The sequence below is a fragment of the Urtica dioica genome, chromosome 2 (assembly GCF_054948205.1).
Source record: "Urtica dioica subsp. dioica isolate 48M chromosome 2, U.dioica_male_clone48M_v1_H2, whole genome shotgun sequence".
NCBI classification, from domain to species: domain Eukaryota; kingdom Viridiplantae; phylum Streptophyta; class Magnoliopsida; order Rosales; family Urticaceae; genus Urtica; species Urtica dioica.
In genome coordinates, this window is record NC_142757.1 from 46930715 (window position 1) to 46945358 (window position 14644).

Here is a 14644-nt window from a genome sequence, read left to right on the forward strand (position 1 = left end):
GACGATCGAATATAAACTCACGAATTTATATGCCGATTTATTTTTTCCCTTCTTTCTCCGAGCCCACACAAGGAATCCACGAACTCAAACCAAGGAAATAAAAGCCCCAATTCTTATATTCGAAACCCTAAAAAATAGGGATTTTGGTGTTTTTCTACCTGGTTGTGTGAATCGAAGAACAATTATTGAATTGAAGGACTTTGAATTTTTGCTATGTATGAATATTTTGAATGATATTTTGTTTGTTGTCAATTCGGGTAGCAGAAACTTACAAAGTGAATATATTAATATCGATGATGCTATAAATCAAGTAAAAGACCTAGTTTTTTTTTTTTTTTTTTTTTGAAAATTATCGTGAAAATGGATTTGTATCTACTATGATTTTCGCAAAAAAAATTGTAAATGAGATTAAGATAAATCTCAAATTTCGTGAAAAAGGAGTTATGTTGCTTATAGAATAATGTTGACTATTTATGTTTTCATTGCTTTCGCAGAGAGGTTTTTCCAAATTAAAGTTGATAAAATCTTATTTGAGGACATTCATTTGCTAAGAAAGACTCATTTTTTTTAAGGCAGCAGTGGGGATTGAACCCACGACCTCCACACATGAGGTGGTGTAGAATTATCACTAGGCTATCCTAGGTACCACGCTAAGAAAGACTCATTAGACTTGCTATTTTGTAAATTGAAAAAAAGAGTTGTTAGACAAACTTAAATATATGAATTTAATTTCTGAATTTGCATCTCATAAAATAAGGATAGTGGATTTTGTGTAATTTTCTTACTTTTTATTTTTATTTGTCATATGACTTTTTTTTAATTAAAGGCCCGGAATTTCATTTATAGAAGAAGGAAGCTAATTATTTGCAGGAAAATGACTTGGGATCCAGTAACGCCACGTCAGCTTTCAAATCACGTGCGTTTTGCCTCCTCTTCCTTACTCTCTCTCGCTGGTCACTGATCTAAAGTTCACTCCTTCAATTTTCACCGCCATTTTTGTCGGTCGTTTCTCGTTTGCTTCACAGAGAGAGAGAGAGAGAGAGAGAGGAACAAAAATGGCGCTCAGTGTTTCGCTCTCGTTCTCGCCGTCACTCTCTCTCCTATCTCCGTCTTCCTCCTCATCCTCCTCCGCCGCTTCTCGCCTCTGCCTCAGGCCGAGTATTCATAATCTCCGGCGCATCGTAACCGTCGCCGCCGCGACCGCCGGAGACGACTTACCTCTCGACTACGGAGAACGGTTCCCGAAGCCCGATCCGGCGAGCCGCCGCAGAGCCGGCGTGCTTCTCCACCCGACGTCGTTCCGGGGACCCTCCGGAATCGGCGATCTCGGCGAAGAGGCGTTCCGTTTCGTCGACTGGCTTCATCAATCCGGTTTCTCTGTTTGGCAGGTGAATAGCTTTGGTTTGTTTCTTAATTAGCTATATATTTATATTATATGGTAAATCGACGAGTTCTGCAGTTTAATTTGTTGTTATAGAGTTTTCTTGATGCCTGGGTTAGGGAAGTAATAAGAAATTGATAAAGAAATCATATACTGCAATTATGTAACATGAATTCTATAATAATACTTATATTTTATTTATTTAGAATAAGTAGTATATATACGTTAATGTTCGTACGAGCGAGGAAGAAGAAGTTATCTTCGTATCACGATTGCTCGAGTTCTACTCGATCCGATTAGATCTGTCTCTTATAACACATATTCTGGTCCTTATGAAGATGCAAAATTAACTTAAATTTGAGACATAAATTTGGAGTAATGTATTGTACACATAAATTGAGAGTTTCTTTTTTTTTTTTTTTTTTTTTAGGTTCTCCCTCTTGTTCCTCCGGGAAGGAGGGCCAATGAAGAGGGCTCACCGTACTCTGGCCAGGTGATACATAATTCTTTTTTATTTTCATTTTCAATTTTGTTTGAGTGTGTGTGTGTGGTGTTAAGTAACTTTTCTTTCAAGCTCCTTAATCATTGTGATTACCAATGCTAAATAGTCGGCACATGAGATGAAAACACGTGCATAGTATTTACTTTCCTATAAGGCCATACATCAATTTACTCATTATTTCATTTCAATTGGTCATATCAAGTACTAATTTATTATTCTACCATAATTAATTATGAAGTCATAGAAATAGTAATCAACAGCCATTCATTTTTGTTTAATTTTGGAATAGACTCTGTGATATTTGATTCAATGTTCTCTATAATTCTGAAAATATAAGTTTGTAATAATAGAAGTTTGAAGTCATAGATGTAGTAACTAGTATCCATTATTGCTACCATACAATGGATTTGGTACAAGAAATGGCAGCAATTAGGAGGATAATTTGTATGCTACATTGGATTTGGATGTCTATTTTGTTCATTGGAGTTGCTCCAAGAGGTGATGATCCGAGAGAACACATGTTCCTATGCTATTGGTTCGTTTCAGGTCTAGGGTGTAGTGTGCGTAATACTAATACCCTTACTGATTGATTACAGGATGCAAATTGTGGTAACACGCTCTTGATATCTCTTGAGGAACTTGTGAAAGATGGCTTGTTGAAGGAGGATGAGCTACCAGAGCAAGTGTGAGGAGTTTTGTTCGTGTTATCAAATTCTCACGAGATGAATTACTTTTGTAACTGAATTTGAAACTGCCCAAAATCGGTAAATGATTCATGCAGTGAGTCTGAGCGTGTGAATTATACAGCAGTAGCAGAGCTGAAGGATCCTTTAATAGTAAAGGTACACTCACGCTGTTTATAGATGTAGTTATTGATCGGATTGGGAATCAGGTGGTGGAGTAATGATAAAATATTCATTGAAACCCAAATGGAAAAAGAAAAGACTGAAGTCTGTGCTTTGTGCTCGTGAAATCAGCTAAAGTTGTATTGACGGAAGTTGCTCTTGTATTGTTGAACTTAACATTTTTTTTTTATCTATATACATATATATATATATATATATATATATATATTAAAATGGAAGAATCCGCTTTTAGAAAAGTGGTCTGCAACTTCTTACGGAAAAAAGTGTCCATTTACCTATCCGCTATCTCCAGCATTTAAAGTGCTTGCCATAAAAAAATCAGCAGCTCACACATTTTTTCTTTGTTTTCTTAGGCGGCTGAGAGACTCATTCAGAGTAAAGGAGACCTAAAAAATCAGCTTGAAGAATTTTGCAGGGACCCTAATATAGCTAGTAAGGCTTCTGTAGCTTCACATCTTACAGTGCTACGCTATCCTTGTGTATTTAAACAACACACCAAAAACATCATATTCCTTGGACACGTTCAATGTTCTTTTGATTCCTCTCAATCTCATGTAAGTCATGTTTGGCAATGTTTCAGGCTGGCTTATAGATGCAGCTTGCTTCGCTGCTATTGACAGCAGTCTTAATACCATAAATTGGTATCTTTGGCCTGAACCTTATAAGAACCGGCATCTTGTAGCATTGGAGAACATCCATCAGAGCAAAAAAGATTTTGTACGAAGTTTATGAATGAAATTTTCAATTCTCTCATATGTCTGTACAGTTTTTGTCATTGTTAATAGCCTCCTGGGTACAAGCTGAAGCACCTGAATTTTGCAGATTAACACGTTCATTGCTCAGCAATTCTTGTTCCAAAGGCAATGGCAGAAACTCCGTGCTTATGCAAATAATAAGGGAATAAGTATAATGGGGGACATGCCAATATATGTTGGTTATCACAGTGCTGATGTTTGGGCTAACAAGCGACACTTTTTGCTCGTGAGTTGTTTGTCATTGCTGTTTAATTAAACCAACATCACAGCGTATGTCATTATGATTTCATAATCAAAATGGTATATTTTTTTCATGCAGAACAGAAGTGGTTTCCCCCAACTTGTTAGTGGTGTTCCACCCGATGCCTTTAGCGAGACTGGACAGCTGTGGGACAGGTTTTATATTATTTTAGCCATTCCCAAGAAAAAATATTAGGTTTCAAGAATAAGAAATCGCTGTTTTGACTTGCTTTGAGGACTGCTAATTCTATGAAGTTTTCTTTAAAGCCCTCTGTATGATTGGCAAGCCATGGAAAAAGATGGGTTTTCATGGTGGATACGCCGTTTGCGACGTGCACAGGACCTATATGATGAATTCAGGATAGACCACTTCAGAGGGTTTGCTGGTTTCTGGGCCGTTCCTTCTGGTCAGAGTTGTATTTGGTTTACTTTTTTTTTTTTTTTTTTTTTTTTTGTGTTTGATGTTCTAGCACTAATTCGTTCTTATTCTCAGAGGCAAAAATCGCAACAGTTGGGAGATGGAAAGTTAGTTCCCTTTTAACAATCAGTAATGGTTTTCCATTTTACTTGCATGTTCATAATAAATCATGTAATATTTATTCTATGACTGTAGGAGGGACCGGGAAAACCTTTGTTTGATGCCATCTATGGAGCCCTTGGAAATATAAATATAATCGCCGAGGATTTGGTATGGCTAGCAGTTTGATCTCCCTTGTAATGCTTCCAAACATGATCAGAACATATTATCGTGTTTATTTATTTATATTTTCGTATTACACAGGGGGTTATAACTGAGGATGTAGTAGATCTTAGGAAATCCATTGGGGCACCCGGAATGGCAGTCCTTCAATTTGGTATGGAATAATTGCACCTTAGTATAGTGTTGCCAGGTGGCCCTCTATGGAGTAACTTGTGTAATAATTAAAATCGGTTTATCTTTACCTCATACTTTTTCGCTTCAGGTTTTGGAAGTGATGCTACAAATCCACATTTACCCCATAATCACGAAAGCAATCAAGTCGTGTACACAGGAACTCATGATAATGATACGGTAAATTATGTTTTTAGAGATCAATTTACTGACTCATAGCACTGCAATTGTCTTCAAGCACAGTGATCTTTTTAGTTAAAAGGTTTAAAGAGAGAGCCTGCTAATTATGATTGGGTTAAATTATAGATCCGTGGTTGGTGGGACATCATACCAGAAGCAGAGAAATCTAATGTAATTGACGATAACCATCCATTATATAACTTTTTATTTGAATAGTGAAGGTTTTTCCTTTTCGTTTAATGTTGTGATTTGGTTATCATCTTAGGTTCGAAAGTATCTTTCGATCGCCAATGAAGACGATATCTCATGGGAACTCATTAAAGCTGCAGTATCTTCAGTGGCCCGAACAACGATAGTGCCTATGCAGGATATTCTTAGACTCGGAAATTCTGCAAGAATGAATATACCTGCCACTCAGGTAAATGAATCTATTCCTGAACGTAGAAGTTTAACTGAAGTTCCTCCTGGAAGTCTTCTGTTTAGGCTAGAATTAGTCTGAAACATTTGCATGAATAGAAAGAGTCCTCACCGATAAATTTTCTACACCAAGTGTTTTACCATACTTTTTTTAAACTCAATTTTTTTAATAACTGCAATGCAGTTTGGTAACTGGGGTTGGAGGATACCCGAGTCCACAAGCTTCGATAGCTTGGAGGATGAAGCTGTAAAAATGCGCGAAATGCTCTCGTTGTACGGCCGACTATGAAATGATGATCTCGAGACTCTGGAAGGTAAACTTGCCAGTCAGCTTTTTCAGCACTTCAAAATTTCAATCAATGTATACATTTTGTTGAGGCTTCTTTTGGTATAATTTTTGTTAAAATAAACGTCATTTCTTGCCTAGGTTCCCTTTCAACTTCAGTGAATAAACTAAATAAAATGGCGTCTTCTTCCATCTGTTTCTATTTTAACGTAGTATTTTTTTCCCTTCTTTTTTTAAGTGTAGAATTAATTAAACAAAAAATTTGAAAAATAGCCAACTTAAACGTTTGATATTGCTAAATAGCCAAAGTTTGGTAAATATTAGTTAAATAGCAATAAATGATGACGTGACTTAATATGACAGTGACTATTTACTTAATATTTACGTTTGTAAATATATAAATTACCCTTAATTAAATACGTTTGTCAACTGTTAGAAGTTTATACTTGGATTGCCTGATCTGGAATCTGACTCATAGTTATGTGGTGAGTTCATCCATTCAATTCAATCAGGTTGCATGAAGGAGGGTTGAAAAAAAAAAAAAAAAAGAAGCAAAGCTTCAACGATAGATTTTCATCTCATTGTTATTTCATTTGATTTTTGGGATTGAAATTTTGAAAACCATGATGCAAGTACCTTAAGAAAATCCATATAGTGTGTCAACATTTTGACAGGGATTTCCCAAACATAATGTTCATAAGTGCTGAACCGGGTGAAAGTTATATTGAATCTGCAACGACCTATGCAAAAGCAGTCCCCCCACCCCCTGTTTTTTTTAAAAAATTTGTAACTAACTAAATCATCTTAATCTTAACGTTTGAGATTTTGCCAACGTTTTCTAAACTTATGAGAAAATAACCAAATGTATAAGGTGAGAGTTGGGGTAATGAGTTAAAATTTTAAAAGTGTCATTGAATCAATTTAGCGGTTCAAGATATAATACATGGTACAGTAATAAGGATACTTAAAAAGAATATTTCTTATATCACATAGTTTGTGATTTCATAGGAGATATTTGCATTAATAATAAATAAAAAAAATTAGAATGAAAATCGGTGCATTGGAATGTAAATTAAACATGGAAATTTTGATGGGTGAGGTAAAAACAAAAAATATTTTCCATGTATTTATATGAAAAAATAGATAGATGTTACAAAGTTCAAAGGCAAAGTGATATTTAATAAGTTTATTACTACTTTAATTAAAAAAAACTATATAATAATAAATTAACAAAGTATATCATATGAATACGTTTATTAAATTTTGAAAAAACACTTGATGAAACAATTAAACAGTAAAATTAGAAAAATAATATCAAATAAAAAACAATAATATTTGACAGAGAGCTAGGCATTTCGACTGTCATATGCGAACTTATCTTTTAAACAATAAAATGGTGTCAATAAATTTTGACTTGCGACAAGGAAAATGCAAGTGCATGCATGAGTAGAGATTGTATATTTGTACTGAGAGAGAGAGGAGATGCTCAGTTGGTGGAATAGCAAATGTAATGCCATGAGAGAGAGAGAGAGACGTGACTATAAGGTGAGAGAACAGGGAAAAAAAAGCAAGCGAGGTTAAATGAATTAAGGTTCGAAATACCGTTTCGAACCTCTTGATTTACGAAAATTCGACAAGCCAACGAAAAACCGAACATAAAAAATGTGAAAAAATGTAATTGAAATATCGTTTTCAAATGTTTTTTTCGATGAAAAATCGACATGCTGATAGAAAATCGAATGAAAATAATATTACAAATATATTAAAAATAGTATATACATATAATATATACATACATATATCTTTTAATTTTTATACACATATAAAGAAATACACTGTGTATATAATTTTTATTTCTTAGAAAATTGTATATATATATATATATATTGTATCAATGTACTAGTAATGTATATATACATAAATATTGTATGTATATAATATATCTATAAAATATACGTAATCAATAATATACTTGTTTTACTATCCTATAATGGTACATTACTACGGTTTATATAGCTATATATAAATTGTATTGCTTTTTTCTATGTACTTTTTGGCCATTGCTTTTTCAAAAAAGCATTCATTAGACCAATCTCTCCTTCTTTTCTTCTTAGCGTATATTTCTTCTCATCGTCTTCGTCTCTCTCCTCTAAAACTCTCTCATTCTCCACAGTGCAAAACCATTAAAACTACCATCTTCAACATAAACCACCAACCATTTTTCACTCTCATCTTTATCATAAACCACAAACCATCAAATATAGGTTTTATAATTTCTCATCTTAGTCCATATCCTATCTAGAGGTTGATAATCTAAATACTTTGTTGACCTGAAAAATTAGTACAATAATATCTCACGTAAGACACTAATTAGTAGTTACCGAGAACGCAGTCCCAAGGATTACGAGTGTTTAGGCAAGACTTTTCCGATTTACAGACTAATCTCGTAAAAGGAAGAAAGTAAATGAGAGTTTCGAAAAACGAAGACTATGGCTTGTGTGCTTGAAAAAGTGAAGTGTCCGTTCCTTCGAGCTCTTCTTCTATTTATAGGCGTCTTGAGTAGAGTACGTGGGGTGATCAGTCCCACGTTCTCGACGATTATCATATAACTGCTCCGAGTTCGTGTGCGTAGTGGGAGTTGCCCTTCGTGCTTTTCTCGGTAGTAACCGTTGATGTGAGCGTTTTATCTTTTATTCTAATTATGTACATGTGTTTGTTTTGTTTTGACTAATTTTTGACTAGTTTTGTCTTGACTTATGAACGAATCGTTCATTATCTTTCGTGAGTTCTCCGACCTATTTGACCCGAACTCTGTGCTGGATACCATCAGTTCTCGGGATTCCGAGCAGCCTTCTCGTCCCTTTCGGATTATGCGAGTAACAACACCCTTCTAATTTCTTAGTATTTAGCAAAAATGGTAAGGAACTATATAGTTTAATCTTAATTCAATTAAACTTTACGCATTTTCACTATTTTATCTCCTCGATGCTGGCCGAGAAGGAATTTTATTTTGCTTTGATTTCTTCTTTTCTGGACTTATGTTGCGCTTACGGCGTCGTTTTATGTTCATTTTGCTTGAAAGGAAGCGACCGTCCGTGTCTCCCGTTAGATTCATGAAGCTTCCTTTGTACGCTTCATCTGAGCCGTTCGTTACCAAAGTATATAAGGCTCTATTCCGGGTTTTTGGTTTTCATTTCAAATTCCTTCTGGTTTTGGAATTTCATATCTCTCCGATTTTCTCAGCACTTTTCTCTTTTTCCGGGTGAAGACTTGGTTTTTTTAGCTCTTCCGCCTTCAAATCTTCTGGGTAAGTCGTTTATTCCTTCCTTCTGTGTTTTCTATCCACAATGCATGCTTTTTTTTATTCATTTTATGTGAAGATGTGGCGAGGGTCGCCTTGTGAGGCTTCTCGGCTTTATGCCTATTATGCTTTGATCAATATACATAAATTTATGATTTATATGGTACATATAAAAAGAAATAAACTTAATTTGAACTTAATTCGACAATGCTGCTGGGAAAGTTGGGCTTGGCCTAGTTGTTCGTAATGAGGTAGGTAGTTCTTTGGCTTCGGCTAGCTGGAATTTGGTCACCACTTTCACTACCGAGGTTGCTGAAGCTTCTGCTATGTTGTTCGGTCTTTGACAATGTCGGCAGTTGGGCTATTCTCGTGTTCCTACGACACATCTATTTGCTTTATTTTTAATGATATTTTTAGTATAGTAGTCATTTTGACGATGCAAAGTTTGTATTCTGCCCCCGTAATTTTCACGAGGCATCGCACAAACTTGCTAAATTTGATATTATCTCTTTTTTGAATACTGTTTGATGACCTCCATCGTTAAGGTGGAAGCCAATATTTAATGAGATGAACGTGACACTCTTTCTTTTCTTGAGATTTTCTTTCCGGTTTGCTTTTGAGGTTATCGTGCTTGAGCTAAATGATTTTCACAATGAAGTATTGATCGATGATTTTGATGTTGTCGCTAAAGAAGGTGCTACGTGAATGCAATGACGATTCTAGGTTAATTTTTTTGGCTGCATTAATAGTTTTTTCTTATTATTATAAAAACATAAAAACGTGAACTAGAAAATATCAAACATCAACATGCTAATGGAATATGAAAGCCACCTTTTAGGTAGTATTACGATTACCCTATGTTGAAATCAAGCTCGTCAGTTCGCCCTCCCGTGTTAGCTCGTCACTTCGTCAGCTCGTCAGCTCGTCAGATCGTCAGCTCGTCAGCTCGTCAGTTCACCCTTCCTCCTGACAAGCGTGCCTTCCTCCTGACAAGCGTGCCTCGGAAGTCCTCACTCCTTGGAACTCATATCACATGGGAAAATGTGTTACATTTATTTGTCATCTATTTTCTGTGTAACATTTATTACTTTCTATTTCCTAGATAGAATTATTACATGTATTTATTACACTCTCTCTTGTATCCACCATATGTATAAATAGGTGATACAAGTTCATATCATATATAAGAAAATAGTCTCGGAACACTCTCTATCTTCTCCGATTCTCTATCTTTCTTTATCATTTCAACATGGTATCAGAGCAGGGAAAATCAATCACCATGAACACTACTCCGACCACCTTTCAGTCTCAATCTGAATCCTTCTCCCAACATATCACGAGCTACAAACTCAATGGTCACAACTTCCTACAGTGGTCACAATCCGTGCTCATGTTCATATCGGGACGAGGTAAAGATGACTACCTCACAGGTGCGACAAAATCTCCAAAGATCGAAGATCCGACGTTCAAGAGTTGGAAGGCAGATAACAACATGGTGATGTCCTGGCTCATAAACTCTATGCATCCCGAAATCGGGGAAACCTTCCTCCTTTACCCAACGGCAGCAGAAATCTGGCAAGCAGCTAGAGAAATCCTCTCCAACTCAGAAGATGTGTCCGAGCTGTTTGAAACTGAGAACACTCTCCACGACCTACGTCAAGGAGAGATGTCTGTTACTCAGTTCTTCAGCTCGCTCACGCATCTATGGCAGAAGATCGACCTCTACGAACATCACTAGTGGACCTGCCCCGAAGACTCAAAACTCTACCGCAGGATAGTGGAGACCAAACGTGTGTTTAAACTATTATCCGGGCTCAACCAAGACCTCGACGAGGTCAGAGGTCGGATACTTAGTACAAAACCACTACCATCTCTCCGTGAAGCCTTCTCCGCGGTCAGACATGAGGAAAGCAGGAGAAAACTCATGCTTGGAGTTATCCAATCGAGCCCAATCCCGAGCTCATCCTCAGATTCATCCGCCCTCACCACGAATGGAGATGAAGTACTTGTAGCTCGCGTCTCGACAGAGAGACCTCGCAAACCTCGCCCCTACTGCGACCATTGCAGACGACCTGGACACCTCCGAGAAACCTGCTGGAAGCTGCATGGGAAACCACCGAGCTCGAAGTCAACCCGAGACACTAAGGATCCAAACTCAGCCGGAAACTTAGTATCCACCTCGTCCGCTGCCTCGACCTCGACCTCGGACTCCTCTCCCTTCAGCAACGACCAGCTCGCTATTCTCCAAAAGCTTATCCAACAAGTCCAACTCAGTGGAGAACACTCGGGCATTGGTTCTCTAGGTAACTCTCCTAGAGCCCTCCATGTAAGCTCAGAGAGTCCCACAACATGGATTGTCGACTCCGGTGCCTCTGATCACATGACTGGTAATCGAAGTCTATTCACAACTTACTCCGCTTGTAATAGAAGCATATCAGTCACCATCGCCAACGGAGCCAAGACTCAAGTCACTGGTATTGGCACCGTGGTCTTGACGAAGTCCATGAGGCTAGACTCGGTGTTCTTTGTGCCTCAATAAAAATATCAATTCCATTCAGTGTGACATGTGTGAGTTCGCCAAACATTCTCGAAGCTCGTATCATCCCACCTCGTACAAACCATCTCGCCCATTTGCCACAATTCACAGTGATATATGGGGACCCTCAAAAGTTCCCAATATCACTGGAGTGCGATGGTTTCTTCTCTTTGTTGACGACCACACTAGACTCAGTTGGATATACATGATGAAACAAAAATCCGAAACATCCAACCTCTTCAAAATCTTTCACAAAATGATCCAAACACAGTTCGACACCTCCATCCAAATTGTCCACACAAACAACGCTCGAGATTACTTTAATTCCGAGCTCGGCGATTTCTTCAAAACACATGGCATAATTCACTCCAGCTCATGCGTTTACACCCCGCAACAAAATGGGGTAGCCGAAAGGAAAAATCGACATATACTCGAGGTCGCCCGAGCCATCATGTTCTCCTCAAACGTCTCATCTCATTTTTGGGGAGAAGCAGTCCTCACAGCCACCTACCTCATAAACAGAATGCCATCTCGTGTCCTTGACTATAAAATCCCATCTCAAGTCCTTCTAGAGACATACCCTCACTCTCGACTCATCTCAACCATACATGCGAAAGTTTTCGGCTGTTCAGTCTTCACCCATTCTTATGGCCAAGGTAAACTTGAACCAAAATCGCTCAAGTGCATCTTCCTTGGCTATTCAGCAACCCAGAAAGGCTACAAATGCTATGAACCCCGATCACGAAAATTCATAGTCTCAATGGATGTATCTTTTCATGAGTTCAGTCCTTACTTCGCCAATTCAGCTCGTCAGGGGGAGAATGATGAAAATGACTTCCCAAATTGGCTCATCATAAACCCAGAATTTACCTCGCCTCAAAATCCAACTTCACCTATTCAAGATATTCCCAGTTCGTCCAGTTCGTCCAGTCCTTCCAGTCCGTCCAGTTCGTCACCGACTCTCAGCTCGCCAGCCTCTGAACCCTCTCCATGCGAACCAATCATCACCCAGAGTCCGGTACAAGCTCGTGAACTAGATGTCTCTTCAAACCTGAACCACGACACTACTGAACAAGGTAACACCTCATCTCCGGACTTACCAATTGCATTGAGAAAACCTGCTCGGTTGTGTGGTCAATACAGGATGGAGGATTACGTGTACTATGAAAACTTATCTACGGGCTACCAAGCCTATGTGGCGAGGTTAGATGAAGGAAAAGTGCCGAATTCCATCGAGGAAGCCCTTCAAAGTCCCGAGTGGCGAGACGCAAGTCATGTCGAGATCCAAGCCCTCGAACAGAATGATACGTGAGATATCGTCGAACTACCACCAGGCAAGCGAACTGTTGGATGTAGATGACTCTTCACCATCAAACATAATCCAGATGGCACAGTGGAGAGATACAAAGTCCGTCTTGTCGCTAAAGGGTACACTCAGGCTTATGACATCGACTACCAAGAGACGTTCGCTCCAGTCGCAAAGTTCAATACCATCAGAATCCTCCTTTCATTAGCAGCCAACTTAGATTGGCCTCTCAGTCAGCTCGACGTCAAGAATGTTTTTCTAAATGGCGAACTGGAAGAGGAAGTCTACATGCAACTCCCACCAGGATTCGACAATGATCAAGGGGCCAACAAAGTCTGCAAACTCAAGAAGTCTCTATACGGTCTAAAAAAATCCCCACGAGCATGGTTTGAGAAATTCTCCAATGTACTCAAGCGTTGCGACTACGAACAAAGTCAAACCGATCCAACACTCTTCTCAAAGATCTCAACACAAGGCAAGCACACCATCCTGAGTGTGTATGTGGACGACATAGTCATCACCGGAGACGACCTAGAAGAGATCAGGAGACTGAAGCAAATTCTGTCATCTGAGTTCGAAGTCAAGGACCTCGGCAGCCTAGGATATTTCCTCGGCATGGAGGTAGCTCGATCTGAAAAGGGCATCTCTGTTTCCCAGCGCAAGTACACTTTGGATCTCCTCAAAGAAACTGGCATGCTTGGCTGTAAACCAGTTGACACTCCAATGGATGCCAATGTGAAACTTCTAGCTCGTACCACCGAGGCCGCCACCAACAAAGAAAGGTTTCAGCAGCTCGTGGGAAAACTCATCTACCTAACTCACACTAGACCGGATATTGGATTCGCAGTGAGTATGGTAAGTCGATTCATGAGTAATCCTTCGACAACTCACATGGACGCAGTTATGAGGATTCTCCAATACCTCAAAGCTGCCCCAGGGACTGGTCTCTCCTTCAAGAAAAAACGAAGTCGAGGTGTCGAAGTGTTCACAGATGCGGACTGGGCCGGATATATTCCAGACAGACGATCAACATCAGGCATGTGCACATACGTCTGGGGAAATCTTGTTACCTGGCGAAGCAAGAAGTAGTCCGTTGTCTCAATAAGTAGTGCTGAAGCCGAGCTCAGGTCTTTAGCAAGCGGAGTATGTGAAGGCATCTGGCTGAAGAGAGTTCTCGACGACCTCAAGATCATCATCGAAGGTCCAATCAAGCTCTTCTGCGATAATCAAGCTGCTCTCAGCATAGCCAAAAATACAGTCCATCATGACAGAACAAAACATATCGAGATCGACCGATACTTCATCAGTGAAAAGATTGAAGAAAAAATAATCGATATGGAATACGTTCCATCAGGTCGTCAGCTCGCCGACATTCTCACCAAAGCCCTTCCTCGAGCAACCTTCTCCGAGCTATGTAGCAAGCTTGACCTCCTCAACATATACAGTCAAGCTTGAGGGGGAGTGTTGAAATCAAGCTCGTCAGTTCGCCCTCCCGTGTTAGCTCGTCACTTCGTCAGCTCGTCAGCTTCGTCAGATCGTCAGCTCGTCAGTTCGCCCTTCCTCCTGACAAGCGTGCCTTCCTCCTGACAAGCGTGCCTCGGAAGTCCTCACTCCTTGGAACTCATATCACATGGGAAAATGTGTTACATTTATTTGTCATCTATTTTCTATGTCTTATTTTCTGTGTAACATTTATTACTTTCTATTTCCTAGATAGAATTATTACATGTATTTATTACACTCTCTCTTGTATCCACCATATGTATGAATATGTGATACAAGTTCATATCAAATATAAGAAAATATTCAAAGTCTCGGAACACTCTCTATCTTCTCCGATTCTCTATCTTTCTTTATCATTTCAACACCCTATTTAAGATAATCTCATTAAATAATGAATAATCACATTCCGAAAATCTTTTTTAACATTTACTTCTTAACCAAAGTGACCAAATTTTTTTTCTCTTTTTATAATAATAATTTTGGACACTTTAGTCATATTA

The 14644-nt window shown here is 38.6% G+C and overlaps 1 protein-coding gene across 1 annotated transcript; it reads left to right on the forward strand.

Moving 5' to 3' along the window:
* Positions 1-874: 874 nt before the first annotated feature.
* On the forward strand, positions 875-5700 carry DPE1 (disproportionating enzyme). Its single transcript, XM_089606869.1, has 16 exons — positions 875-1388; positions 1812-1874; positions 2480-2568; positions 2665-2725; positions 3103-3181; positions 3330-3466; positions 3572-3730; positions 3824-3900; positions 4012-4151; positions 4238-4269; positions 4358-4432; positions 4526-4598; positions 4707-4795; positions 4922-4966; positions 5061-5213; positions 5397-5700. Exons 1-16 carry the CDS (start codon positions 1056-1058, stop codon positions 5499-5501), a joined length of 1710 nt encoding a protein of 569 aa, XP_089462995.1. The 5' UTR covers positions 875-1055; the 3' UTR covers positions 5502-5700.
* Positions 5701-14644: the final 8944 nt, after the last annotated feature.